Source organism: Myotis yumanensis, unplaced genomic scaffold (genome assembly GCF_028538775.1).
Source record: "Myotis yumanensis isolate MYYU_CA2020_CCGP unplaced genomic scaffold, mMyoYum1.0.hap1 SCAF_17, whole genome shotgun sequence".
NCBI lineage: Eukaryota > Metazoa > Chordata > Mammalia > Chiroptera > Vespertilionidae > Myotis > Myotis yumanensis.
In genome coordinates this window covers 40358072-40384846 of record NW_027223768.1, presented here as the reverse complement: position 1 = coordinate 40384846, position 26775 = coordinate 40358072, and the positions used below count along the sequence as shown (strand labels likewise).

The window sequence follows — 26775 nt, the reverse complement described above, 5'->3', positions numbered from 1 at the left end:
TGTTGAGATGGTTTGGACATATAGAGAGGATGAACGAAAGGAGATAGACGAAACAAGTCTACAAGACGAGTGTGGATGGGAGAGTTGGAAGGGGTCGACCTCAGCGAACGTACCTCAATCAGACTGAGGACGTTTTTAGCACAGGCCAGCTTAGCAGTACCCTAATTAAGTTAATAGCAAGGTACCTGCTTATATAGTTTAAGTTTAAAAAATTTGGCTCTCAAAAGAAATTTCAATCATTGTACTGTTGATATTTGGCTCTGTTGACTAATGAGTTTGCTGACCATTGCCGTAGGGAATCCATTCATGTAAAAAGATAATTATTTAAAAGTACCATGTGTCAGGTGTGTGAGGTTCCAGGCGGGAGGGGGGCACAAGGGAATGTCCTCAATGACGAATAGCACTGGGCTCCCCCTCTGCCCCGTGCCAGTGCCCGCAGGCATTTTATTTCACATTTATCCACCTGAATGCGTACGCAATTCGGGCACTCAACGGGAAGTGGCGTGGGAAAGTAAGTCTGCTCCCCATCCTGTCCCCGGTCACCTGGCTCCACTTTGTAGGGCAGCTGTGAACATCAGGTTCTCCCAGCTCTTTTGTGTATATATTCTAGTGTTTGCTCTCCAATGCAGCCTGCCGCCCAAGGAGTTCCTCCCTAATATGTAACTTGTGCTCTGACCAAGTTAGACGTCTCTTCACGCCCAGAAGTCATACTTTCCTACCCCAGGACTTTGTTCACGCCGTCCCCTCTGGAGTTCCTTTCCCCACCGTATCTGCTGTTACAATCCAACCCGTCCTGTAAAGGCCAGCTCAGGTAAAACCTCTTCTTCTGTGAAGGCTTCCCTGATTTCTTCAGCCGAAGGGCTGTCTCCTTCCTTAGAACTCACTTGCTCTCTGGAGCTCTTAGGACACTCTGCCTTATGCTGGAGTTATTTTTGACCCTGGTCTCATTCCTCCTAATAAACTGTGAGCTCATTCGTGTCTTCAGCCAATTTTTCATGATAGTGCGTGTTAGGCATTCTTCCACCTACCCAGGAAGAAAGACCATTTTAAGCATGCATTTGTGTAATTGCTAACTTTGGTCAAGTACAGTGTCTGAGACATAGTGGGTAATCAGTAGATACCTATGAAGCGGTAGACGGATGGGTGGATAGATAGGTGGGTGGGTGGGTGAATGGGTGAATGGGTGGGTGGGTGGATGGGTGGATGGGTGGATGGATGAGTACATGGGTGGATGGGCATATGGGTGGGTGGATGGGTGAATGGGTGAATGGATGGGTAGGTGAGTGGATGGATACATGTATGGGTGGGTGGATGGGTGGATGGATGGGTGAGTGGATGGGCATATGGGTGGGTGGGTGGTTGGGTGAATGGGTGGATGGGTGGGTGAGTGGATGGGCATATGAGTGGGTGGGTAGATGGATGGATAGGTGAATGGGTGGATGGGTGGATGGGTGGATGGGTGGATGGGCATATGGGTGGGTGGTTGGATGGATGGATAGGTGAATGGGTGGATGGATGGGTGGATTGGCAGTCATGGAATATGTGGGATCAGGAGGTGAATTATTGGGTTATTGGGCTCTGCTTTGATCATAGTGATGGTGGGGGTGGTGTTGTGATGCAGGCTGGCTTCATGGGCTTATTTGAAGTTTATGAAGCTCATGGAATTTTTCTGTCACCCAGGTTGCCAGCTAACCACCACCGAGGGGTGAGTGTGGAGGAGGGATTTTGGAAGGGAGCACAAATGCCCAGATTGCTATCCGAAGCCACCTGTGTTGTAAGGAATTTGACCTGGCTCAGAAGCACAGACTTCCCTTTGGTCACACCATGCTGCTCTCCAAACACCTAGGAGCGGTCCCACCCCACCCTACACAGGGGTCGTTTCCGTGGCCCCTCTCAGCTGACATGGGGCTGAGGTGCAGTTTGTCTCATTCTGCAAGATCCTTGCTTCAGACTGTCTTCTGGAAGACTTGGCACAGGCAGCCCCAGGTGGGAGGGTATATATAGTGGAGCCCAGGTGGGAAGGTATGGAGAGAGAGCCCCCAAAAGCTTTTCTTCCCGTTCTCCACTACAAAGCGTGAACGTCCCCCCACCTTGGCTGCTGGTGGGCTGGGAATGGGCCCAGAGGGAAAGGGTTAAGTGGGGCCTGCTTTCTGGGGTCTGAGCCTGCATTCCTTCTCCCAGAGATATGCCTGCTGTGGGGCCAGAGGCTAAATTTAGAAGGTAGCTCAGGTTTCCTGCCGACAGCTGTCCTGCCCCTCAGAGGAGAGGCCTGAGGAGACCGAGTGGGGCCTCTCACTGGTCAGGCTTGTGGGGTTGCCTCTGGGTCCCCCAGTCCTGGGAGACCGTCCTTGGTGTGGAGACCACAGATCCGCGGTGAGTGCGCTACCTTCTCCTCTCTGTCTCGTGGGCCCAGGGCGCCCTGCCCAGGGAGCCGCATGGTCTGGGTGTGGGACCAGCTCCAGGGAGTTCTCCTTCCTGAACGGGCTGGGGGTTGGTGCCTGGGCCAGAGACCCTGGAGGGCCAGCTGCCCCTCCCCCAGCAGAGGCAGAAAGTGTGTGTGTGTGTGTGTGAGAGAGAGAGAGAGAGAGAGAGAGCAGGTGGGTGTCCATGTTTCAACAGAAAGACCTTTCTGGTCTGGGGAATTCACTGTCTTCAGTTTCCGGTCCCCCACCCCGCCCCCCGCTTCCTTGCTGGAATCTGTGGACACAGCCAAGTTGCCACTTAAGTCTTGTGACTCCGAGACTGGCTCCTCCTCGGCCAGGGAGTGAGTCTCGGTGTCCTGGTGACAGTGGCTGGGCCCAGTGTGGCTTGGTTTCCCCCGTGCGTCTTCTCACCAGGAGGGGACTAGCACACGGTGACTCCCCAACCCCATTCCTAGGTCCATTGAGGTGACATTGCCAACACACCCCTCCCCACACAAATCCCCCAAAACCAGATTCCTCAACTGCCTTTTTCACACCGAATATGCAGAAGGTGACAGGTGCCATGGCGACCCGTGGGGACCCCGAGGAGGAGCAAGTGGTCCCAAGTGAAGAGGACGAAGCGGACGTGAGGGCCGTGCAGGCCCAGTACCTCCTGCGGAGCCCCTCGCCCAGCCAGTAAGTGCCGCTGGGGTGGGTGAGGGAGCATGCCCCCAGGACAGCCACCCCTAAGGCCACTCATCAACAATGTCGCGGAGTTCTCTCTATGTGCTGTCCCTTCTGGAGGCGCGGACACCCGGCGAACGCGTGGCAGGGTTCCCAGTGCATGTTAGGATCCTGCCTGGGGCCCAGTGTGCCCTGGGCTGCGGGCAGGAACCACTGCACTTGGAAGAGGGTAGAGGGTTCCTGGAGGAGGGATGCTGGTCCCGACCTTGACGGGTGCGCAGGATCTGACGGTGTAGCTGAGGGTGGTGCCTGAATCTCTGGGACGACCAGAGACTGAGACGCTGCAGGAGCCGAGAGGCCCGTGGCCAGCCCAGCACTACGGTAACTGATCTGTGTCTCTCCCGGGAACATGTGCGTGCCCAGGGGCAAGGGCGTGTGCCCAGCGCACGTCCCACGATGCGCTTCCTGGAGAGTCCCCTTTATTTTATGACAATTTAACACCTTCTCTTACATGAAATCGCTGAGGATACATTATGATGTTAGTGAAAGATTTTCATGACGTTTTAAGGAAAACCATGAGACAGCAAAGAAATGCTGCGGTGCCCGCTGTAGCGATAGTGTGTGTGCCCACCTGCGTCTTCTGCCACAGGTCACAGTAGGGGCCTGACGCCTCATTTTAGCTCCGCCACCACATCTATGTGCGGAGTCACTCTGATTCTTGAGCCTGTCTTCTTATCTGAAACAGGAAGCAGAGCCCCGACTTTATATCTCAAGGTCAGCTGACCTTGAAGTACCCACGAATCCGCTTCACTTCCCTCAGTCCTCTGGGGTCTTGCGGGCTCCTGCTTCTCAGGGCCCAAGGCTTCCCCACGGGAGGGGGGGGACATAGGTGGGCGCTCGTCACTCAGGGGCTTTAGCAGACTGTGTCCTGCTTATGGACTTTGGGGCCCATGGGCTTTTCTCAGGCTTATAACACCCAAAGGCTTTTTAAGGCTCGTCGTTTTTTGAAAATATGACCCCTTCATAGGTGTCTGATCTGCATAGACCAGACACCTCCCTGAGTCAGGACCACACCAGGTTCTTCCTCACATAGGAGTTTCCATCCCGATTTTCTGCTTTGCCCTCTGGGGGCTCATCTCTCAGCTGTGCGACGCTCGCCGGAGAGGTTTTCTGAAACCCTGAGCCTGAGTGGAAAGTCCAGGATGTATGTTATAATCTCTAGTGTAATTGTTGAAAGTTTCACAACAGAATGTATAACTAACAATCTAGTGAGGGGAAGCTACAGTGATAAAATGTAACCAATGCAAAATGAGGCAAGAAAGAAGAGGAAAAAATATTGAAAATAACAAAAATAATAAGAAAACAATAAGAAAAACATAATAAATAATAAGAAAAAACATAAGAAATAAGAAAATGGTAGACTTAAACCCAAATATGTAAGTAATTACATTAAACACAAATAAACTAAATACTACAATTCAAAGACAAAAACTGTCAGACTCGATGTTTGAAAAGCCTATATACTGCTTACAAGAGACACGCCTTAGAAGTAAAGCTACACAAAGGTTGACAAGGGGGAGAAAGTCTGCAGCACGCTGTCCCAGCTACGACTGCTCAGGACTCCAAGGCCAGTGACGTGAAGCAGACATCTTATTTCCTTCACCCCAGGAACCTGGACAAGGGACAGCGTGTGGCTGGCCTTTGCCACAGGATGTCCGGGGCCTCAGCTGGAAAGATGTGAAGATTGGGGTGAGCTGCAGGCTGGGGGTGACTCCACAGCTGGGCCTGGGATCGTAGAGGCATCGTCACAGGTCTGGCGCTTCCTGTCGGTCAAACACCTAACGTGGTCTTTTCATCTGATGGCTCCGTGGGGGCCAGTCTGGGCTTTCTCATAGCCCAGTCGCTCAATTCCAAGAGTTAGCATCCCAGAGAACAGGACAAGAGTGCATCAGTTTTTAAATGTAGCCTCACTGGGCCAAATGGCAGTTCCATAGGTAATTTTCTGAGGAAACTCCGTACTGTTTTCACAGTGGCTGCACCAGTCTGCATGCCCCCCAGCAGTGCACGAGGGCTCCCTTGTCTTCGCATCCTTGGGATACTTGTCGTTTGTGGATTTCTTGATGGGGGCCATTCTGACAGGTGTGAGGTGCTACCTTATTGTCATTTTAATTAGCATCTCTCTGATGATAGGGACTCTGAGCATGTTTTCATATGTCTCTTGACCATTTGTATGTCCAATTTGGAGAAGTGCCTATTTAGGGACAATTGACTCAGTGATCCCACTTCTAAGACGCTTGAAACTCCAATTAGAAAGAATGTATGGCCCCCTCTGTTCATAGCAGCGCTATTTACAATAGCTAAGATCTGGAATCAGCCCAAGTGCCCATCAGCAGACGAGTGGATAAAAAGCTGTGGTACATTTACACCAGGGAATACTATGCAGCTGTTAAAAAGAAGGATCTCTTGCCCTTTGAAACAGCATGGAAGGACCTGGAGGAAGACAAGTATCACGTGATCTCACTCAGATGTAGAATCTAAAGAACAAAATACACTGCTGAACAAAATAGATTCAGAGACATAGAAGCATGGAGCAGACTGTGGAATCTCAGAGGGAAGGGAGGGGGGGGCGTGTGTGGTGGGGAAGAGATTAACCAAAGAACTTATATGCACGTACGCACAACCCATAGACTCAGACAATAGTGTGGTGAAGGCCTGGGGTTGGGGGCAGGTGTGGGCTAGCAGAGGTCAATGAGAGAAAAAGGGGGGACGTCTGCAATACTTTCAACAATAAAGATACACTTTTTAAAAAGATGCAGGCTCCGAAGTCACATAGAGGACCACAGGTTCGAAAGGAGGGCCATGGACTCCAGCCCTGCACTGGAGGAGTGTCCAGGTTCCGCTGCAGGGGGAGCACCAGGGTGGGACACGCGGGGCCATCTCTGGAAAAGGCCACCGACAGGACCGAGAGCAGGTCAGGGGCGCTGTTTATTGGCATCAGACCGAGGGGACAGGTGCTGGAGACAGAGAGGGAAGTTTTGCGATGATCCAAGGTCCGGTTCACCGGGAGATATAATTATTTAATATTTCTATGAGCTAATAACATAGCCTCAGAATATAGAAAGCAAAAAAATGGACAGAACTGAATACAAAATTAAAATCCACAATCTTAGTCAAATGTATATTTTTTACAAAACTATCTCAGCAACCGATAGAATGAGACAAAAAAAACCACATTAAGAATATGGGAAGTTTTATAACTGGCAATTAACAGCCACAGGATGTATGGCACAGTGTAGGGAGCATAGTCAATATTGTGGTAACTATGTCTGGAGCCACTTTATAAGGTATATAAATGCCTAATCTCTATGCTGTACACCTGAAATTAACATAATAGTGTATGTCAACTGTAATTTAAATAAATTAAAAAATATATCTATAAGAAGTGTGAGCAAAACAGTAAACATAATTAATCTAATTGGCATTTATACACCATGTATCCAACAATCACAGAATACACATTCTTATCACGCACACATGGCACGTTTACCGAAACAAATTGCATACTGGGCACTACTTCATTTATCGACACATCTTTAATTATACAAAACATGTTTTCTGAACAGTTGAGACTTAAGCTAGAAATCAATAAAAACAAAAATATATAATAGAAATTCAAAGGAAAACTACAACTCAATACTATTACATACTCACCAGACCATCTAAAATTAAAGCCCAGCGATAGCAAATATTAATGAGGATGTGAAATCGCTGGTGAGCGTGTAAATTAGTACAATGATTTGGAAAACGATTTCTTAGTATCTACTAAGACCAAGCCTACGCCTGTCCTATGACCCAGCAGGCTCACTACTGGTCCGTACTTCACAGAAATAAGTCCCTCTGTGCCCAGAAGAATGTTTTAGCAGCTGTAGTGACTGAGGATATAGAATGTGAACAACATGGCGAACTGTCTAGTGAAGAGTAGCCAGCTAAGTAACGTCTGTACGTACATTGTGTTGCCCCGGGGGGCGGGCACTGTATGAAGTGCCTATCCCCTGGGTGTGGTGAGCATCTCAGATCACTGGCTGGGGAAGGAAACCAGTGAGACCTGGAGTAGAGGAGGAGGGTCGGTCTCCTTTTTCTGTTTCCTTTACCGGAATCAAACCCGGGACCCTTCAGTCCTTGGGCTGACGCTCTATCCACTGAGCAAACCGGCGAGGGCTCTGTTTCCTGTTGTTTCTTGCCGAGTTGAAGTACATTTCTTGCTTTGGTTTTCTGGGTCTGAGCTTTCAAGCTTTGCAGCTTTTTGGAATTCCTTGCTGGTCGTCAGGCCGTCTCCCGTGGTGGCATTTCCATCCACGTCAGTGACGCTTATAGCTGGGCTCTGCGGCTGTTCCCACGCTGAGGTCCGCGTGCGGGAGTGGCGGGCGGGCGGCTGGCCGTGGGCGTCGGGTCTGAGCGGCCTCGGGAAATGGCTCTTCCTGGCTACGCTTTCTCCTTTACCTTCCTTTCCCCGTGAGGACCTCTCCGCCTCACTCTTTCTCCGGGCCTCCTGGACGCAGCCGGCGAAGCATCGATTTGCTTTCGTTTATGCCTCCGCTCCTTCCTCTGGGCCTGCAGGCTCACTCTCCCTGAGGCGATGGACATTCAGAGGCAGCTCAGAAACCTGTTCCTTTTCTGCAAAAGCCAAATCAGAAAGACAGCCCTCCTGGGCCTCTGCCTCCGTTTCATTCCCAGGGGCTCCTTAACAGGAAGTGACCAGCTGTCGGGGTCTGGGTTAAAGGACCCCAATTCCACTTGATTCTGTGTCCTGACAGCCTGTCGATTGGCTTATAGCTGCAGCTTTCAAACTTGGCCAATTATAAGCCGCAGTGGCCATATCATTGGCGTCTCAGCTCAGGGCGTGTGTACAGGTGTGCGCACGCTTACAAAAAGCTTTCACCGCCTTGTGCTGGTCCTCGCCGTGGCTGGTGCGGTCCTGTTTTTCTCTCTTTGTTTTTCCCAGATGCTGGGCATGAGCCAATGAATTGATTTGAGGTTACATGATTGAGCCCCAGCCTGCAACTGTGAAAAGCACGCTTTGAAGAAAGCGGCACCGTCTTTGGCTCTTGGTTAGGACGTCCGTCAAACTGCTCACCTTATGGTTGCTTTTCCCATTCGCCCTCAAGGCTTTCTAGCTGCTTCTTCCCCAGCCTACGAAGAGGCGGCTATGGATCCTAGATCCGCGCCCCCTGCTTATCTTGTGAACAGCCAACCCGTGCCGCTTCTGGTCCCGGTGTGAGTGCCGTCTCATTTCATCTCAGGGATGCGGGCGATGCGGGTGGCCGCCCAGATGTGGTCATAAATCAAAACCTCCAGGGCCGCCGTCTCCCTGACCTTGGAATAGGCACAGGGTGTGCTCAGGTCTCCCCTCCCTCCTCCTTTCTGGGCACTTCTGTCTGCTCCCCGGCGCCCACCCCCCCCTGCCGGGGCTTTCGGGTCCTCCCCCCACACCTTCCTTACAGACTCGTAAACCGCGTTGGTGGCCACCAGGTTGCGTGTCCTCCTCTCCCGGCAGTCGCTTCATAGAGCCTGTGACCCAGCCCCGCACGGACGCGCTCCTGACCGCAGCAGCCTGGACACACCTGTGGGGCGGGAGGGGATCTTCTCTGGTGTCCTGGGTCCTGTCTTCACGGCCATTCCCCAGATTTGCTGAGGAATTCGCTGCACAAGGCGGGGCACTTCATCATTTCTGGTTTCAAATGCTCCTCATCAGCCCGCAGCCTCCGAGTTTAGGCAGGTGTAGGAGCGACGCTCAGTTCCCTGTGTTTGGCACTTAAACCCAGTCCACACCGTCGGAAGTCAACACTGTTAAGGGAAAATGGCCCGGTCGAGGGCTCACAGGTGGACAGTCCCAGGCTGGGATCCCACTGACGCCGCCTGCTGAGTCCTCCCATGGCCTCTGCACACCTAACGGGTGCGGGCTCTTCCTGTCTCTTTCGCTCTCTGCCCTAGCCTGGAGGACTGATCACAGACGCTAGAAAGCCTCCTCAGAATGCTGAGCCCTGGCGGCCGGCAGAGGAAAAAATAGCATCTGGTGGGAGCAAGGGGGGCTGCCTGGAGGAAGTGCCTTGTCATCCCACAGGAACAAGAATTCACAGCTCATTACCTGCAGGGTTCGGTCTTGCCCTTTCCCCACAAACCTCATTTTACATAATACTGACCCTTAATAAACAAACCAGTTATTTTATTAACAGTAGTATAAACAATATTAGTTATTATAAATAATATTATTTAATAATATTATATTTATTATTAATACATATTGCTGAAATGGAGATGGGACTCGCATTTATATAAAATTTGAGGCTCTGGCTGTAGTTCTATGAGATGTTGGTACTTGAGAACCAGAGTGCCCTGAGCCATGTGCACAGTGGGACCAGACTGTCCCCAGAGTGGGGACACTTGTTTTTCTCCGTAGCTGCAGAGACAGGTGGCCGCTGGCATTTACGAGGTTCCGTATCGCAATGAGGAGAAGAGTGCCTGGTGTTCACTCAAATTTCACTGCTTAGTCTTAGAATCGCCGGTTCCCACTATTTATTGCCGCTTAACAAGTTACCCCAAAACATAATGACTTAAGGCCATGATTGTGCTCCCTTTTCTGAGAGTCAGAAATTTGGGCAGGACTCCGCTGGGCAGCTTGTCTGTGTCAGCTTGGGGAGGAGGGGCAATGGGTGCAGGTTGCACCTCTAAGAGGCTAGTCCACATGGCCGCTGTCGGCTGGGAGCCCGGCAGGGACTGCTGACCAAGAGCCTTCCCAGCGAGGTGGTCGTGGGTAGTCAGACCTCCTATAGGGCAGCTCCAGGCTTCCAGAGAGAGGAGCGAGCCAAGAGGAGACACGGGCCCAGTGTCGCCTCCAGAATGTTCTATGGGTGAAAGCAGTTAAAGACTACCCAGATTCAAGGGAAATGGACTCATCTCTCTACATGAGGAGGGTCCCAGGGCTGGGGCCCTCTGTAATCCACCATAAGAAAAACCTGCTAATTGCCGACAGGCCTCCCAGCGCATGCACATTTTGGCCTCAGGAGGGCAGAGTGAGCATGGACAGACGGAGCCAGGGCCCTGGATTGCTCCTAGCAGCCCAGTGAAATGATGAGCCAGTGGCCAACACCTGGGCAATACTTGTCCTAATGTTGCAACTGCCCTATCCCTGTAAATTTGATGCTATTGAGGACAAATTCAGTCAGAGGATCAGAAAATAACTATTAAGCTTTTACTCTGTGCAAGATACTGTGTGGGTGCTGGGAACCCAACCATCATCAAAACACCCAGCTGTGCGCTAGCCGGTTTGGCTCAGTGGTTAGTGTGTCGGCAGACTGAGGGTTCCATTCCAGTCAAGGGTACATACCTCGGTTGCAGGCTCAACCCCTGGCCCCTGTCAGGGAGCACGCAGGAGACAGCCAGTCCGTGTGTCTCTCTCACATCAATGTTTCTCTCTTTGTCTCTCCCTGTCCCTTCCAATCTCTCTAAAAATCAATGGAAAAAATATCCTCCGGTGAGGATTAAGAAAACAAAACAAAACAACAAAAAACCACCCAGCCACGGTGGTGCCTCCTAGAGGGTGTGGTCTGGTATAGGAGGTGGGCACTTACCTGATGATTTCGCGGGTAAATGTCAAAGTGCACCTGATGCATGGGGCAGCGTGAGGCGGAGGCCAGGGAAGACTTTTCGAAGGAAGCGATGGCCGACCTAAGATGAAAGATGGTGAAGAGGGGAGGACGGAGCACCCAGGCAGCAGAGATGGGCTTCAGCGAAGTCCCTGGGCAGAAGGAACTCGGTGAGGATGTGCAGCTGGAGCCCAGGTCCTGGGAGGAGCGAGGCCGGGAATCCTTCAGGAACTGCCCTGGTGGCGCCACGTCCTGCTCTCCCCTGTGCGGCACAGGCAGGTCTAGCTGGTCTTGGGTAGAGTCCCAGGCTACTGCTGTCTTCCGGCAAAGACACTGCTTTCTTCATAGCCTGGCTGGCCCTGGGCACACTTCATTCGGGTGTCAACAACGAGATAATTACTCTGCTGATCCACCAACTCAAGCCAAATAACCTTGTCCTAGCAGCTCATATCAGCTCTGTCAGTTCGCCTGGACTCAGCTCAGTTCAACCCAATCCATCCATCCTTCCGCCCAGCCACGATTCCAACATGGATTTTCCAGGTGCTTTCCTGTGTCAAGGTCTGTTGGGCCTGGGGATCCAGCGGGGGTCGCTTCGACCAGCTGCCTCCCGCTTCCAGTCTAAGTGGCGGCGTGTTGTGGTGGAGAGGAGATGGGATTTAGAGCGAGGCTCCCGGCGTTTGCAGCCCAGCCCTGCCACTCACTGCCTCGAGTAATTTTGGTAACCCCTCTGAGCTACAGTTTTCTCATCTTAAAGCAGGAATAGAAAGACCTAGTTTGCGGGAGTTTTGTCAGAATTAAATTCATAGAAGGCACTCAAAAAACGGTGCCCATTCTCAACACAGACCCAGGAGCATCATGGGGGAATCTCTAAACACTGAGGACTAAAATAAGATCTTACCAGTTCCTATAAACAAAAATAGGTCAATTACAGAGATCAGGAAACACATCCACGTTAGACTTTTAAAAGCAAAAGGACAAGGGGCAGAGGTTCTGGTTCCGGGTAATTCGGTGAAGGAGCCCTCCGCCTGGACTGGCTCACCGATTGTCCTGTAGCAGCGGGTGGGTGGTAGCAGCTGCCGAGGGCTTGTAGAGTAGAGAGTGCCCGGCAGGTTAGGGAAGATCAGAACCCAGAGACCAGCCAACCAGAGGCAGGGTGTCCTTTCTCCCCTGGGTGCTCAGCCTCGACTCAAGGCCGCGTAGCCTGCGGTGCCTAAGTAACGGAATATTATTAGGCAATAAAAAGAAACAAGTTATTGATTCAAGCAGTAGAATGGATGACTCTTAGGTGTACTTTGCGAAGTGAAATAAGTCAGCTCCAGGAGACCCCAGTTATATATGATTCCTTTACAGAGCATTCTGGAGAAGGTCCCAGTATCGGGACAGGACACAGATCGAGGAGCAGGGAGGGTGGGTTATGCAGGGGCAGAATGGGGGAAGTTTTGTGATAGAAAAAGAAATGGTGTCTGTTAAACCCTCCTACATCTTTGTGAGGGTTTTTTTTTAACCTCTCTAGACCTAGGAAAGACTAGGCAGAAAGAGACCCAAAGCTCACCCAACACTGGGAAAGGGGGATCCCACGGGAGGAGGATCCGCCACTAGAGGGTGGTCCTAACGGCCTTGACATTGACCTCGGTTGCTTTATTACATTCCTGGGCTCAGGCTAACCCTTGAGTTCTTGTGTCAGAATGAGGTCTGGGCGTGGGAGCACGTCTTCCTGACACCCCCCCCCCGCCCCGCCCACATGTGCCAGCCTCCATCCCCAGCCCATCAGCTCACTCCCTCCCACGCAGGGATAAGGTACCAGAGGGAGGGAATGGTGGCACCTACCATGCCCAGTCCAGCAGGCCTGGCAGAGGCACGGTTAGGCATGTCCTCTGTATTGACAACAGAGGACGGGGGACAAGGAAACCAGGAGCAGCAGGACACCCAAGGGTGGGAACAATAGAGAAAGTCAGGTGGGCTCCCCCAGCCACAGCCCGGCCGGCCATGTCGCTAAGCATCAGCACGCCTGGCGCCTCCCTGGTCCGAGAGCAGAGGACGCCGAGCGGAGCCACGGCACCCACGCTCCGCATCCTCAGGTCCCGAACAGGAGGCACCCCTTCATCTCCCATCGCTGCCCACTTGTGGCTCAAACCCGGGTTTCTCCTGTGGAAGGAGCCTCCATTCAGCACCATCTCCCTCTTCCCCCAGGTACTCCATGGTCTCGGAGGCGGAGACGGAGAGTATTTTCATGGAGCCCATTCACCTCTCCTCAGCCGTGGCTGCCAAGCGCATCATCAGGGAAGGTAAGGCCGTCAGAGGCCGGTGGGAGCTGGGAGAGTCCTCGGGTCACCGGAGACGCTGGGACGGGGCCCGGGAGGTGTCAGTGTGCTTCTCAGGCGCTTCCCATTGCAGACGAGGAGCAGATCCAAAGCAGCCGCCCTCCTCCTCCTCCTCCTCCTCCTCCTCCTCCTCCTCCTCCTCCTCGCCTCTTCAGGACAGAGGCCGGAATCGCCCGTGTCGTGTCGTGTCGTGTGAACAGTGCTCTGGTGGCACAGGAGGCGGCCCCACCTGCCCTTATGCCCCATTCAGGTTTTCAGCTGCCTCAGGGTCTTGGGGGGCTTGTGTAGGAGACACAGACTGAGAGCCAGGAAGTGGCCGGAGCATGCAGGGTGCCCTGGAGGACTGTCTAGGGAGGCCTGCATGGCCACTGGGGCTGAGATATATGTCTGGGGAGGAGGTAGGATGGGTAGGGAGAGGCGTTACCATTTACACAGTCAATCCAGGAGCAGGAAACATATTGTATCTCACTCACCCTGATTGGATGGGTTCACCTTCCTCCCATCAGTTTTGGGAAAATAATCTTCCACAATTTCTTTCCTCCTCTTTCTCCTCACTTTGGCCTGAGGGTCTCTCCCACTTCGGTGGCTTTGGCTTCAGTTGGGATCCACCGCTGGGGGCCAAGACCCCATCCCAGGCCTTTCGTCATGAGACCCACACACGTTGCTCCTGTACGTGGAACCCCGGGGCTCCCTCAGTCCCCTGGCCCGTGGGGTCCCCCCAGGATCCACAGGGACATCTGGGACTCCTGTATCTTCAGGAGGAACCAGAAATTCTATCTGCTGTTGCTTGCTACCCGGGCCCCCTGGGAGGCCCAGTCTCCTGAACGCTCCACTGTTCTCCTGTTGGCTTAGAGCAACCTGCCTGGGCCTCTGGGACCCGCTCAACCAGACCAGGTGTCCTCACCCGCTCTGGGTTCCTCTCGACGGCGCCCAGCACCATGCTGGCTCAGGAAGCTCCCTTTCGCTCTTGTGCGGCTGGGAATGCCCGGCCTCCCACCTGCATCTCTTCTGGCTCCACTCCCTGGCCCGCTCTCCAGGCTCTGGTCCTGTGAAGTGGAAATCCCGCGCTCAGAGTTGAGAGAAAACCACGGTGCCTCTTGGAGCGTCACTTGCGGGTCGATAGGACGCTGGGGACACTCCGCAGGGAGAGTGGGGCCTGAGCGGAGCCACGCCCGGCTTCCTGCGGAACCTCAGCGGCTCTCCTTTCCCTGGCGCATGGGCCTGAGCTCCATTGGTCTTAGAGGCTGAAAAGTGGCCAGGGGGTAAGAAAAGTCCAGAAAAAGGAAAGCGTGTCCAGGGACAGTCTAAAGATGGCCCTGCTCATGAGGTCAGGGGTGACACTGACTCTGAAGAGCCTCTGTTTTCATGGAAGCCAGCGTTGGACAGAGCGAGGAGAGGCATGGGCTTCGCTTTCTCGTGAAGAAACCTCACGCAGTAGCCATGCACGGGAGGAGGGGGCATGGGGAGGGGCTGGGAACCGCTGGGGGTGGGCCTGAGGCCAGGGAAGGGAAGTGATGAGAAAATGGAAGAGGAAGTCAATGCATGTATTTTAATGAGGTGCTGGGAGTTCTGTTTTTAAATAAAAAGGGTAAAGGAGGGATCTCTCAGCAGGGGAGGGGAGGAGAGGGGCTTTCGCCTGTGCTCGGTGAGACTCCCGGAGAGCTGGGGGACACGTCATCTACTTTTCAACAGCACAGAGCCCAGGGCCACAGTGTCTTTCTGCCTTGCATTGGAGATGAGAGACTGTTTAGAGCTGAGACCTGCTGCAGGGATGTGGGCTGCTCGGATGGTTTAGAGGAGAGGAGGGAAGAGAGGGGCTTTGGGGGACGGGTCCTCCTCGGGAGAATAGGGCTCTGCCCGCAGCCTGCAGGATGGACAGCATCTTGGTGGCAGACTGACAGCATCTTGGTGGCGGACTGACAGCATCTTGGTGGCGGGCAGACTCGCAGCGCCCAGCAGGAGGGCTCACAGACGCCTGCTCCCTCCGCGGGGCTGGGCCAGGTCTACTGGCCAGTGGGGCCGTGCCTTTTCACTCGGAGCAGGAGCGAGGTGGTGCAGGCAGGTCATGGCCAACACAGAGAACACCCTTTCCTACTTAACTCCTCCCTCCTCTCTCGATTCAGTGTTTTGGCTGCTAAGTGGTTGGCGGGGGGTGGGAGTGTGTGGGGGGAGGGGTGTGGTGGTGGTACACCTGCTCTCCTCTCTCCTGTTACCTTCTTTATTTTTTAATTTATTTATTTCAGAGAGGAAGAGAGAGAGAGAGAGAAGTAGAAACATCAATGATGAGAGAGAATCATTGATCAGCTGCCTCCTGCATGCCCCCTACTGGGGATCGAGCCTGCAACCTGGGCATGTGCCCTTGATAGGAATCGAACCCGGGACCCTTCAGTCTGAAGGCCGAAGCTCTATCCACTGAGCCAAACCAGCTAGGTCTACTGTTACCTTCTCACTAAAGGAAGTACCTGCCTGCCCTCGATTTGATAAATTGTGAGCAAATGGATTAGGAGGAGGAGACCAAGGTTCACTAGAGATGGAGGTGAATAGGACTTGATTTTATTTGGAATCTGAGCCTCTCTGGCCAGAAAGGCCTGGGTGCTGCCTTGACTGGCATCAGAGCCCTGGCCAACCCGCCGCCTGTGGAGAGCTGGGGGCTGGGAGACAGGCGCTTCCGCTCCAGGGCGGGAAGCAGACAACACCCGGCATAGACACGCCCACTAAATGTGATGGAGCAAAACCCACCGCAGAAGGTGTTGCTTTCCCAGGGTGTCTGCATCGCATGTGCAGAGGAGTCAAACCGGCCCCGGGTTTGCACGTGAAATGCAGATACATGCACATGCAGGTATTCATTAGCCAGGGCTTCTGCTTTGTACGGCGCACTGGAGGGTGTAAGTATGCACCGGATGTATACCAGGCACTAAGGACCTCAGACTAAGGTGTCAGCAGCTTTCGGGAAACGAGGGGGGAGTAAGGGAAGCTGGTGTCCCATTCCCTGCACGGCCCTGGCCCTGGCCCTGGTCCTGGCCACAGTGTCTAGGCCAATGCAGGGCCCCTGGGCCCCCGTAAGTCCTTCCCCGCAGATGCTGCAGGCGTTTCAGCCCATGCCCAGAGGCCTGGCAGCAAACTGGCCAGGAGTGGGCATTCCCCAGGAGCAGGGAGCTGTGGTGCCCCAGCTCTGATGAGAACGCTGCCTGTCTCCCTAGAACTCGGGCCACGGGGCATCAGGGCCGAGGCTGAGTGTCCGGGCATGCTGGAGTCCGCCGAGCAGCTGCTGATGGAGGACCTGTACCACCGCGTCCGGGAGAAGATGGACGACACCAGCCTGTACAACACCCCCTGCGTCCTGGACCTGCAGCGGGCCTTGGTCCAGGACCGCCAGGAGGCCCCCTGGAACGAGGTGGATGAGGTCTGGCCCAATGTCTTCATAGCAGAGAAGTGAGTCTGACTGCTGGGCACAGGCCCTGTCCTCCCCTCTGGGTAGTGCCTGAGAGAGATGAAACGCCTGCTCCCAACTTTCACCTAAGGCCCCACTAGCTCCATCCAGAAACGTGATGCTGCTGACCACCCACCAGCTCCCGCCTTGGAGACAGGCCCCGCCCACCTGTCTGCACACAGAGGTCCCCTCACCTCTATAGGTCAGCAGGGCAAAATGCTGGCCCCATGACCCTGTGTCCCCTGCCAGGGCTCTCGTCACCGCCTCGCCCCTCCAGGTGCCTTCTCGGGGCCTCCCTGCCTGCCTGAGCAGTGCCAGCACAATCCCCTCACCATTGTCCCCCAAAGTCTGTACAACCATAGAAGGGGACAGTCGGAGCCATTGATGTGATTTTTACGTGTATTACCAACATACAGAAATGTTCACAATGTAGTAAGATAATTAGGTTCCGTGATAGTATAGATACTGTGATGCTAACTGAAGAATATATAGATGTATGTGTATAGCTTTTGCATAGACAACAAATTAGAGCCAAACATGCTCAAGTGTTACCAGTACTTTTCTCTAGGAGGTAGTTCTACAGGTGATTTTTATTTTCTTCTTTAGGGTCTTTTGAATGGAACAGACTTCCTATAGTAAACATTTATGGTTGTTATAGTCAAAAAAGAAATGCTATTTTTTTAAAAATATATTTTATTGATTTTTCACAGAGAGGAAGGGAGAGAGATAGAGAGTTAGAAACATCGATGAGAGAGAAACATCGATCAGCTGCCTCCCGCACATCTCCCATTGGGGACGTGCCCGCAACCCAGGCACATGCCCCCTACCGGAATCAAACCCGGGACCCCTCAGTCCGCAGGCTGACGCTCTATCCACTGAGCCAAACCGGTCCCGGCGAAATGCTATTTTTAAAAAGTGTATCAGGGGTTTCCAGAACAAACCTCAAAACAACTCACGTCCCATTCCCTCGGGGTCTTGCCAGGGTCTACGTGCAGCCACGGTGTTTGTGGCCCTAAGGCTGGCCAATCCGTTGGCTACTTACTGAGATGTTCTCCTAATGTAGTTACCTTCTATCCAGAAGCACAGGGGGACCTGGGGCCCCAGGAGAACAGTAGAAAATAGCTTTGGATGGTGGGTCTTATTCCCCACCTGGACTCAGTGCCCAGAACCTGATTCCCAGCGCTGGGCACCGAGTCCGAAGCCATATCTAATAAGCTCTGTGGACCCAGAAGCTCCGCCACCGTGGTCACCAGGGAGGGTCACAGAGCGTCTGCCGAGGTCCCAGTTGAAGGCCTCTGTGCCTTCTTGGACAGCCCTGTCCTCGGGGCTCCTCAGACCCCTCCACCGCAGCCAAGAGCCCTGAGCTGGACATGCAAGCCACCGGGCCCTGCGCGGTCTCTTTCTCAGTCAGTCTCGGGAAGTCATACAGCTCTCGGTTCATTTTTACAATCTTCAAATGGGAATAAAAGTAGTTTCTCTGTCTACCGCTGAAGTGCATCATTAGGACAAAATAACGTGCGTGAAAGAACTTTGGAAAACACAGCATTCCAGATCAGCGTGCGGCACACTCAGGTGATGGTTATTTTGTCTGCCTTTTCTGTGTCTTGGTGAGTGTTTATTCCCAAGGCCTAGGATTTCAGTTATTACTGTTTTTGTTAATCCTCACCTAGGGTATTTTTTCCATTGATTTTTAGAGAGAGTGGAAGGGAGGTAGGGAGGAGCAGAGAGAGAGAGAAACACCAATGTGAGAGAGACACATCGATTGGTTGCCTCCCACATACGCCCTGACTGGGGTCAGGGGTTGAACCTGCAACTCTGGTACGTGCCCTTGACCTGGAATTGAACCTGTGACCCTTCGGTGCACAAGCTGACACTCTGACCACTGAGCACATGAACCAGGACTTAATGCCTGATTTTTAAAATATATATATAATTTTATTGATTTCAGAGAGAGGATGAAAGGGATATAGAAACATCAATAATGAGAGAGAATAGAATCATTGATCAGCTGCCTCTTGCATGTTCCCTTCTGGGGATGGAGCCTGCAACCCAGACATGTGCCCGGACTGGGAATTGAGCCATGACTTCCTGGTTCATGGGCTGACACTCAACCACTGAGCCACACCAGATGGGCAAGATTTTAAACTAGAGCTCTCTGGACCATTCAAAGGTTTCCTCCCCACCCTCGCCCTGCCCCCGCTGGTTCTCTTCTCTGTCCTGCCCTCCCCTACCAGCCCCCGTATCTTCTCTCCTCCGAGGGGACTGAGTCCCTGCCCCTTTTTATAACGGTATTGGTATCGCAGTGAGCCCGACCTGTGGGGGAGCGAGGAGGAGGCACTCGCCGACTGGCCCTCCTGACCCGGCCGGCGGACTCCCCTCTCCGTGGGGACATTCCTGTCCAGCTCCGACTCTGGCACAAACCCGTCCCCGCCTCTTCGTCCTCAGGAGTGTGGCTGTGAACAAGGGCCGGCTGAAGAGGCTGGGGATTACCCACATCCTGAACGCCGCCCACGGCACCGGCGTCTACACGGGGCCCGAGTTCTACGCCGGCCTGGACATCCAGTACCTGGGGGTGGAGGTGGACGACTTTCCCGAGGTGGACATCTCCCGGCACTTCCGGAAGGCCGCCGAGTTCCTGGACGAGGCCCTGCTCACCTATCGAGGTGAGGGGGTCTGCCTGGCCTGGGAGAAGAAGACGGGGGCGTATGGACCTCCCGTTATCTGCCGTGTCTGGGGTTATGTGTCTTGCGGAGGTGGTTGTGTCATTATAAGAAGAGGGGAAGGGAAGGACCACCACGTGTCCAGTAAGTCATGACTGAGGGCTGACAGGTGCCCTGGGGTGAAAGCCGTGCCCAGAGCTCTGGCCTTTGCACCCCCCATGCAGTGAAGGCAGGAATGAAACAGAAAAGAGAGAGGAATGTGAGACACTGGTGGGTGTGAGGCCTGAAACGATGTGTTGGATCGACAGGCCAGCCTTGGAGAGGGAGGCTGACACCCGTAGCTGAGTGACGGGGAGGAATTAGCCATTGGAACATTGAGAGGCGCTACCTGGTGGAGGAAAGTGCTGGAGCAAAGGCCCCGAGGGGAATAGGCTTGTCCAGGAGTCATGGGCTGGTGTGGAGGAGCCCTCGGGGGAGGAGGGGGTGCGGGGGCCCGTCCTGCAGGAAGGTCAAGGACAAGGCAGGACTGAGAAGGCACCTTGACCACACTCACCCCTCTGCTTTGAAGACCCCACTGGGTGGGAGGGGAATGGCGCTGTGGCCCAGATAGGAGCCCACGGGAGACTGCGGAGCTGCAGGTGGGCACGGGGTGGGCACTGGGCGGAGAGCTCAGGGCCCCCAGCTGGGGAGTCGGACTCGCTGCGCCCTCTCCATTCCATGGCGCTGCGGGCCAGGTCCTGGGCCAGGGACTCCAGCTTCCCTATCTAGAGACCAGAGATAAGGCGCTCGAGTCCTCCTAAAATTGCTATGAGGATTAAAATGTTAAAAACACATAAAAGAAGATGAAAAGATGTTTGAATACTGACCAAAAGACACAGAATAGCCAGGAAAATAGAAATAAAGTTTAGCAAAGAATGTGATAGTGATGTTCTTAAAGATTTTGTCTGAAAGGCCTGGTTCATACAAATGTGTTCATTATTGACCCCAGATCATCCCAGGGGGAGCCCTGAGTGTCTGCTATAGAGCGTGATGCTCTGCCCTAACACGTGAAGGGACGCCCCCCAAATTAGATCTAAGTATGGAGCGAGGTGAGTGTGTATGTGTGTGTGTGTGTGTGGCATATGGTGTGTGTGGTGTGTTTATAGAGTGTGTGGTGTGTGTGGTGTGTGAGTGTGTGTGGTGTATATGTGTGGTGTGTGAGTGTGTATGGTGTGTGTGTGCTGTGTGTATGAGAGTGGTGTATATATGTGTGTGGTGTGTATGTGTGTGGTATGTGTGTGTGTGTGAGTGGTATATGTGTATGGTGTGTGTGAGTGTAAGTGTGTGTGGTGTGTGGATGGTGTGGGAGGTACTAAGCTCCCTGTCACAGGAAGCATCCAGCAGTGTGTGTATATGTCTGTGTGTGGTATGCATATGTGGTTGTGTGTATATGTGAGTGTGTGATGTGTGAGTGTGGTGTGTGTGGTATGCATGTGCAGTGTGTGTGTGGTTGTATGTATGTGTGTGATGTGTATATGTGTGTGGCATGTGTGTGTGGTGTATATGTGTGCATGGTATATGTATGTGTGTGAATGTGTGTATGTGTGTGTGGTTTGTAAGTGTAAGTGTGTGTGGAATGTGTGTGGTGTGTGAGGAACTGAGCTCCCTGTCATAGGAAGCATCCATCAGTGTGTATGTATGTGTTTGTGAGTATGTGTGTATATGTGTGTGTGTATGTATGTGTGGTATGTGTGGTGTGTGAGAAGTTGTGTGTGTGTGTGTGTGAGATGTGTGTGTGACGTATGAGTGTGTTGTGTGTGTTGTGTATGTGTGAGTGTGTTGTGTATGTGTGAATGTGTTGTGTATGTGTGTGTGGTATGTGCGAGTGTGGTGTGTGTGTGGTATGTGTGGTGTGTGAGAAGTGTGTGTGAGATGTGTGAGTGTGGTGTGTGTGTGATGTGTGTGTGAGCAGAGCCTGGATGAGGAATGATGCAGCAAGAATGCTATGAAGGGAATTCTTAAGTTCCGGCTGTGACTGCTGACGCTTTCCACGTCAAGACTCCACGTCTCTGTGATGCCCTCATCTTGGCCTCAGGTGTCTCTGGTCTTGCCCTGACCCCCCTTCTTTTATTTCTCCCCCCTCTGATGCCCGGTTTGGCGGGAGAAATGAGAACTGTGGGGACAGTGGTTAGTCCCTTTCCCCCGCTCTGTCCTGCCCAGGTTCAGACAGCGCACCAAGTGTGTGCCTGGGCTCAGGGCAGCCCCACTGCTCTGCCTGACACTGTAACACGGGACAGATGGACTTGAGCATGGACAGAGACCAGAGGCCAGGTAAACCTGACACCAGCACATCAGAACAGGGCTTAAAGCCAAGCCAGGATGTGCTGCGGCCACAGCTCTCTGACCGTGTTTTCTTCTCAGGGAAAGTGCTGGTCAGCAGCGAGATGGGCATCAGCCGGTCGGCGGTGCTGGTGGTGGCCTACCTCATGATCTTCCACCACATGGCCGTCCTGGAGGCCCTGATGACCGTGCGGAAGAAGCGGCCCATCTGCCCCAACGACGGCTTCCTCAGGCAGCTCCGGGAGCTCAACGAGAAGCTGATGGAGGAGAGAGACGAGGACGACAGCGGGGAGGGGGGTGCACATGGGGCCGAGGAGGGTGAGGACACGGGGAGCACCATCGGGGCCAGGGTGCAGGACCTCACGGTGGAGGAGCAGGACGACACCACCAGCCGCCTGAGTGGCTCCTCCTTGGGGGCGGCCAGCCAGGCCTCCAAGCCCCTCACCCTCATCGACGAAGAGGAGGAGGAGAAGCTCTACGAGCAGTGGAAGAAGGAGCAGGGCCTCCCCACTGACAAGGCCCCGCAGGGTGGCGATGGCAGGTGCTCCGCGCCCTCTGCCCAGGGTGGGGACGAGCCTGAGGATGAGGATGTGGAGGGGATCATCCGGGAGTGGCAGCGCCGTAACGAGAGGTACCAGGCAGAAGGGCACCAGAAGTGGGGGCAGGAGGAGGAGGTGGAGGAGGAGGGTGATGTCAGCTCCTTCAAGGGGAGAAGGCGCCGGTGCACCCGGAGTGAGACCAGCACCTCGGAGAGCGTGAGCAGCCATGACATTCGGGTCCTGAAGCAGCAACTGGAGATGAGCAGCCAGAGCCGGCGAGGGAGGCAGCGCTCCGACTCCGTGTCCACGGACAGCTCCTGGGACGTGTGGAACCAGAGGCTGCTGGAGATTGAGAAGGAAGCTTCCCGGAGGTACCAGTCCAGGAGCGAGAGAGAGGAGGTGGGCACAAGCTCAGAGGCGGGGAGCAGGGTCCGGGAGGAGGACGAGGAGAGTGTGCTGTCCGAGGCCAGCTCCTTCTATAACTTCTGCAGCAGGAACAAGGACAAACTCACTGCCCTCGAAAGGTGGAAGATCAAGAGAATCCAATTTGGGTTTCACAAGAGGGACTCGGAGGCAGGAGACAGCTGCAGCGAGCCAGGCGCAGAGGAGGCCGAGCGGGAGAAGAAAGGCGCCTCCGACGTCAACCTGACAGCCTACCAGGCCTGGAAGCTGAAACACCAGAAGAAGGTGGGCAGTGAGAACAAGGAGGAGGTGGTGGAGCTCAGCAAGGACGAGGCCTCAGCCTCGGCCAAGAAGAGGCAGCGGAGGCTGGAGCTGCTGGAGAGAAGCAGGCAGACGCTGGAGGAGAGCCAGTCCATGGGCAGCTGGGAGGCCGACGGCTCGGCAGCCAGCAGGAGCATCCCCCTGTCTGCCTTCTGGTCCGCAGCCCCCTCGGTCAGTACTGATGGGGACACAGCCTCAGTACTCAGCACCCTGAGCCTCAGCTCCCACCCATCTCAGGCCGTAAGCAACACAGGGGAAGGCTTGGCCTCCGCCCCCTCCACGCCGCTGCCTAACCTCCCCGTGGGGCCTGGAGACACCGTTTCCATCGCCAGTATCCAGAACTGGATCGCCAACGTCGTCAGCGAGACTCTCGCCCAGAAGCAAAATGAAATGCTGCTGCTGTCGCGCTCCCCATCCGCGGCCAGTGCCAAGGCGGCGCCGGCGGCCGGCGGCTCAGGGGATGACCAGGTCTCCATGCTCAGCGCACAGAGCGCCTCCTCCCTGGGCCTTCCGCCTCGAGGGCAGGCAAGATGCGGTTCCGACACGCAGTCCCTGCCGTCCTGCCACAGCACGCCGAGCTCCAGGGCCGAAGGCACGGGGAGCACCGGGAGGGGGACCAGCAAGCCCGTCTACAGCCTCTTTGCCGACCACATCAACCTGAAGGAGCTTGGCCAGAAGGAGAAGGAGATGCAGATGGAGCTGAGGGAGAAGATGTCTGAGTACAAGATGGAGAAGCTGGCCTCCGACCACAAACGCAGCAACCTTTTCAAGAAGAAGAAGGTCAGGGAAGATGAGGACGGGGACGTGGGCGAGAGAGAAGAGGACGCCGACAGCGCCATCGGCAGCTTCTGGTATTCTTCCCGAGGCGGCTCCCAGAAGCCTGAAACGGACACCAACGCCGGCTCCTCCCTGGATGTCTCCGATCGCGACGACAGTGGCCGCGGGGCCCGCCACGAGGTGGACAGCAGCATCAACAAGTGGCTCAGTGGCCTCGGGGCCGGGGAGAGATCTCCTCCCCAAAGCAGCTGGTCTGGAAGCTCCAGGGGCAAGTCCACCAGGTCCTCCCTGCTCCGGGAGACGGGGTGCAGCTCCTCCAGCTACAAGTTCTCCAAGTCCAAGGAGCAGGACACCTCCTCCTACCACGCGGCCGACGGCGGCTCGGTGAGAAGCTCCTCCCGGTTCTCGTCCTCCTCCACCAGGGAGGGCAGGGAGACACACAAGTTCTCCAGGGCCCTGTTCAGTGAGACCTCGAGCTCCCGGGAGGCCAGCCCGGAGCCCTCGGCCGGGGAGGAGTCCCCGGAGCCCCGGCGTGCGGACTGGGCCAGGCCCAGGGGCTGGGAGGACGTGGAAGAGTCGTGCAGGGCAGACTTCTCTGAGTTTGGCGCCAAGAGGAAATTCACACAGAGCTTCATGAGGTCTGAAGAGGAGGGAGAGAAGGCGAGGACGGAGAGCAGAGAGGAAGGGAGGTTTGCTTCAGGGCAGCGGGCGCGGGTACCGACGAAGCACTGACGGGGAGGACGAGGAAACAGCGGACGATGAGGCCATCATCGCGGCCTGGAGGCGCCGGCAGGAGGAGACCAGGACCAAGCTGCAGAGGAGGAGGGAGGATTAGCGGGCAGGTGGGCCTGGGACGAGGCCAGGCGGCTTAGCCCAGGGCTCAGGCACACATCGCCTCCACCCATCACGGGATGAGGGTGGGCACAGGCTTGCTGAATGGGCAGAGCTGGAGTAAGAGGTGCCAGGCAGAATGACACAGGAGAAGGAGAGCCGTCGATGGGCCGGCCTACGCTGGACCAGCCGACACTGTCACCTGTTGCCCAACGTCCTCTAAGCCTTGGAGCTTCACGTCTGTTTCCTGGTGTTTATCACAGACTAAGCGGGGAGCCCACAGGGTCACCGGGGCTTGTGGGAGACTCCTGGTCTCACCCAGGAGGCTGAGAGTGCCGGGCGGCTTCGGGCGGCGGTTTCTAAGGAGACAGGGATCTGCCCTGTGACACGCACCCTCCCCATGTGATGCTGCGTGCGGACTCTTCCTTTTTAAGGCACTGGATCTGCATTAAATTGGTTTATTGTCCAATATTTCTTCTTCCTTCTGGTCACTTTTAGTGCTTTCAACATTAGGGCAAATTTTTTTAATTGTTACCCAAGGATATATTGAGAGCGAGAGAGAGAGAGAGAGAGAGAAAGAGAGAAGAGAGAGAGAGTCATCGACAGAGAACATTTTTGGGTGGCCTCAGAGATGAGATCCTGGAGAGAAAATTTAAACTTGAGGCTCAGAAGAAACAAGGCGATCAGCAGCATCTGGCAGGCACGTCCCACAGGAACGGAGACGCTGGCCTGGGAGCCAGCCTGCCGGGAGCCCACAGGCAGCCCAGAGGGGTCAGTCTCTCTAGTGTAGTCTTCCGTCCTCTGCCTCCCTCGGGACAACCCAGAGGGAAGGGGCTGGTGCTGCAGTGCCCTCAGCGGGCCTCGTGGGCAGAGGAGGTGCGGCCCCTGGCGGAGAGGCTCTGCAAGGGCGCACGGACACAGCAAGGGCCACCCCTCCCCCCAGCCCCGCAGGGAGCCGCCGTGACAGCGCTGTGACGCGGGTGCTGGAGACTCCTGGTGTGGGAATCCTCCTGGAAGAGGGGCTATGGGTGGCTTTGGACCCCCTGAAACTCTTATCCCTGGTGTGCGCTTGGGAGAATTATTAACAACGACAATTAAGTAACGAAGGCCGCCACCACCTGCCTTCAAGCCTCTACACAAAGTTTCTCTGGTGAGCAGAATCCTGAACACAAATGTGCACCTGGGCTTGGGGTCATGCACTTCGGGGAGCTGTGCCTCGGGCTCACGATTCAAAGCACAGTCTGCTTTCCGAGGCCAGTCTTCCCTCGGCTCTGGCTGCTCGGCAGGTCTGCCGTGTGCAGACCAGAAACCACCCCTTCACACACACACACATGCACACACATACATACACACATGCACATGCACGCACACACATGAATTTCATGTAGCACCTAAATTTTAAGTCACTCCACCCCCCTCCCCCCAAATGCCTGCCAAATTCAGTGTAATTCCCTCAACCCACGTTTGGTGGGGAGGTCATTGCAGCGTCAGTTTGTGTAGGTTCTGAGCCTGTGGCAGCCACCGGTGGCCCCGGGCGTCTGCGAGAGGCATGCACACCGAGCAGGCCCCGCTCCCGCATTCAGTCACCGGAGCCGGGTGGACACGGCCCCTCGGCAGGAGCGCATGCACTTGGTTAACTTCCTCCGCCTCCAGGCTCCTGAGGGCAGGAGCTGGATTCAGCTTTGATAGCCACCAAGACGCTGGCCTCAGCCACTAACCAAGGTAACTGAGCTGTTTGGTCAACATTTCTTGGATGCCCACCTTGTGCCAGGCTGCCTGGCGAGAGAACGTGCCGTGACTCATGAAGGATAAAGACCATCTCCAGGGAGAAAGTCCCAGTCCCTCCGGAGAGGGGTCTGTGAGGAGTTGTCTGAGTTAGGGGGTCGTCAGGCTGTCAGGTGTAGCTTAGTAGTGCACCAAGTGCATCAGAAGGGCACCAGCCACCGAGGCTGGGACCTCGCAGCCACCGCCCTTCCCCGTGCCCCACACCTGGGCCAGGTGACGGCCCACTGCATTTGCTCTCCCTCACTGCATTCTCCCCCCCCGCCCCCCGCTCCCCACCCCCCGCAAACCAGGCTCTTCTTGCCACCTCCTGGCTAGCACCATAGGCGTCTTACTGGTCCCAGCCTCATCACCTGGCCTTCTAGTCTGGAATCACATCATCTCCCCAAAGTTCTCAATTCTGGATCTTTTTATTCTTCTTAAACCTACTGCCTGTGAAACGAAGCTTACATTTCTTCCCTGACATTCAAAGGCCACCCTATCCCCCGTTTCCAGCCACACCACTTCTTGTACCGCAGTGTCGCCTTGTGAGAACAGCATGCAGTTCCCAACACTCCGTGCCCTTCCTCAGGCTCTCCCTCTGTCTCTCTCCCGTCCCCATGACACCCCATTGCCTCCCCACCCAGATCGCACCCTCCGCCCTCCAGCCTCTGAGGTTCTCCTC

General features: G+C 54.8%; 1 protein-coding gene across 1 annotated transcript; it reads left to right on the top strand.

Moving 5' to 3' along the window:
* The first annotated feature begins 2274 nt into the window (after positions 1-2274).
* On the top strand, positions 2275-24834 carry STYXL2 (serine/threonine/tyrosine interacting like 2). Its single transcript, XM_070396644.1, has 6 exons — positions 2275-2373; positions 2971-3098; positions 12920-13014; positions 16251-16482; positions 18926-19143; positions 21541-24834. Exons 2-6 carry the CDS (start codon positions 2986-2988, stop codon positions 24228-24230), a joined length of 3348 nt encoding a protein of 1115 aa, XP_070252745.1. The 5' UTR covers positions 2275-2373; positions 2971-2985; the 3' UTR covers positions 24231-24834.
* The last annotated feature ends 1941 nt before the right edge of the window (positions 24835-26775 follow it).

Bases quoted from the DNA above. Each gene is read 5' to 3' on its own strand.
- STYXL2 (XM_070396644.1), top strand. From the start codon at position 2,986: ATGGCGACCCGTGGGGACCCCGAGGAGGAGCAAGTGGTCCCAAGTGAA. The intron at 3,099-12,919 runs GTAAGTGCCGCT...CTCTTCCCCCAG, and splicing joins CGGAGCCCCTCGCCCAGCCA to GTACTCCATGGTCTCGGAGG. The intron at 13,015-16,250 runs GTAAGGCCGTCA...CTGTCTCCCTAG, and splicing joins CAAGCGCATCATCAGGGAAG to AACTCGGGCCACGGGGCATC.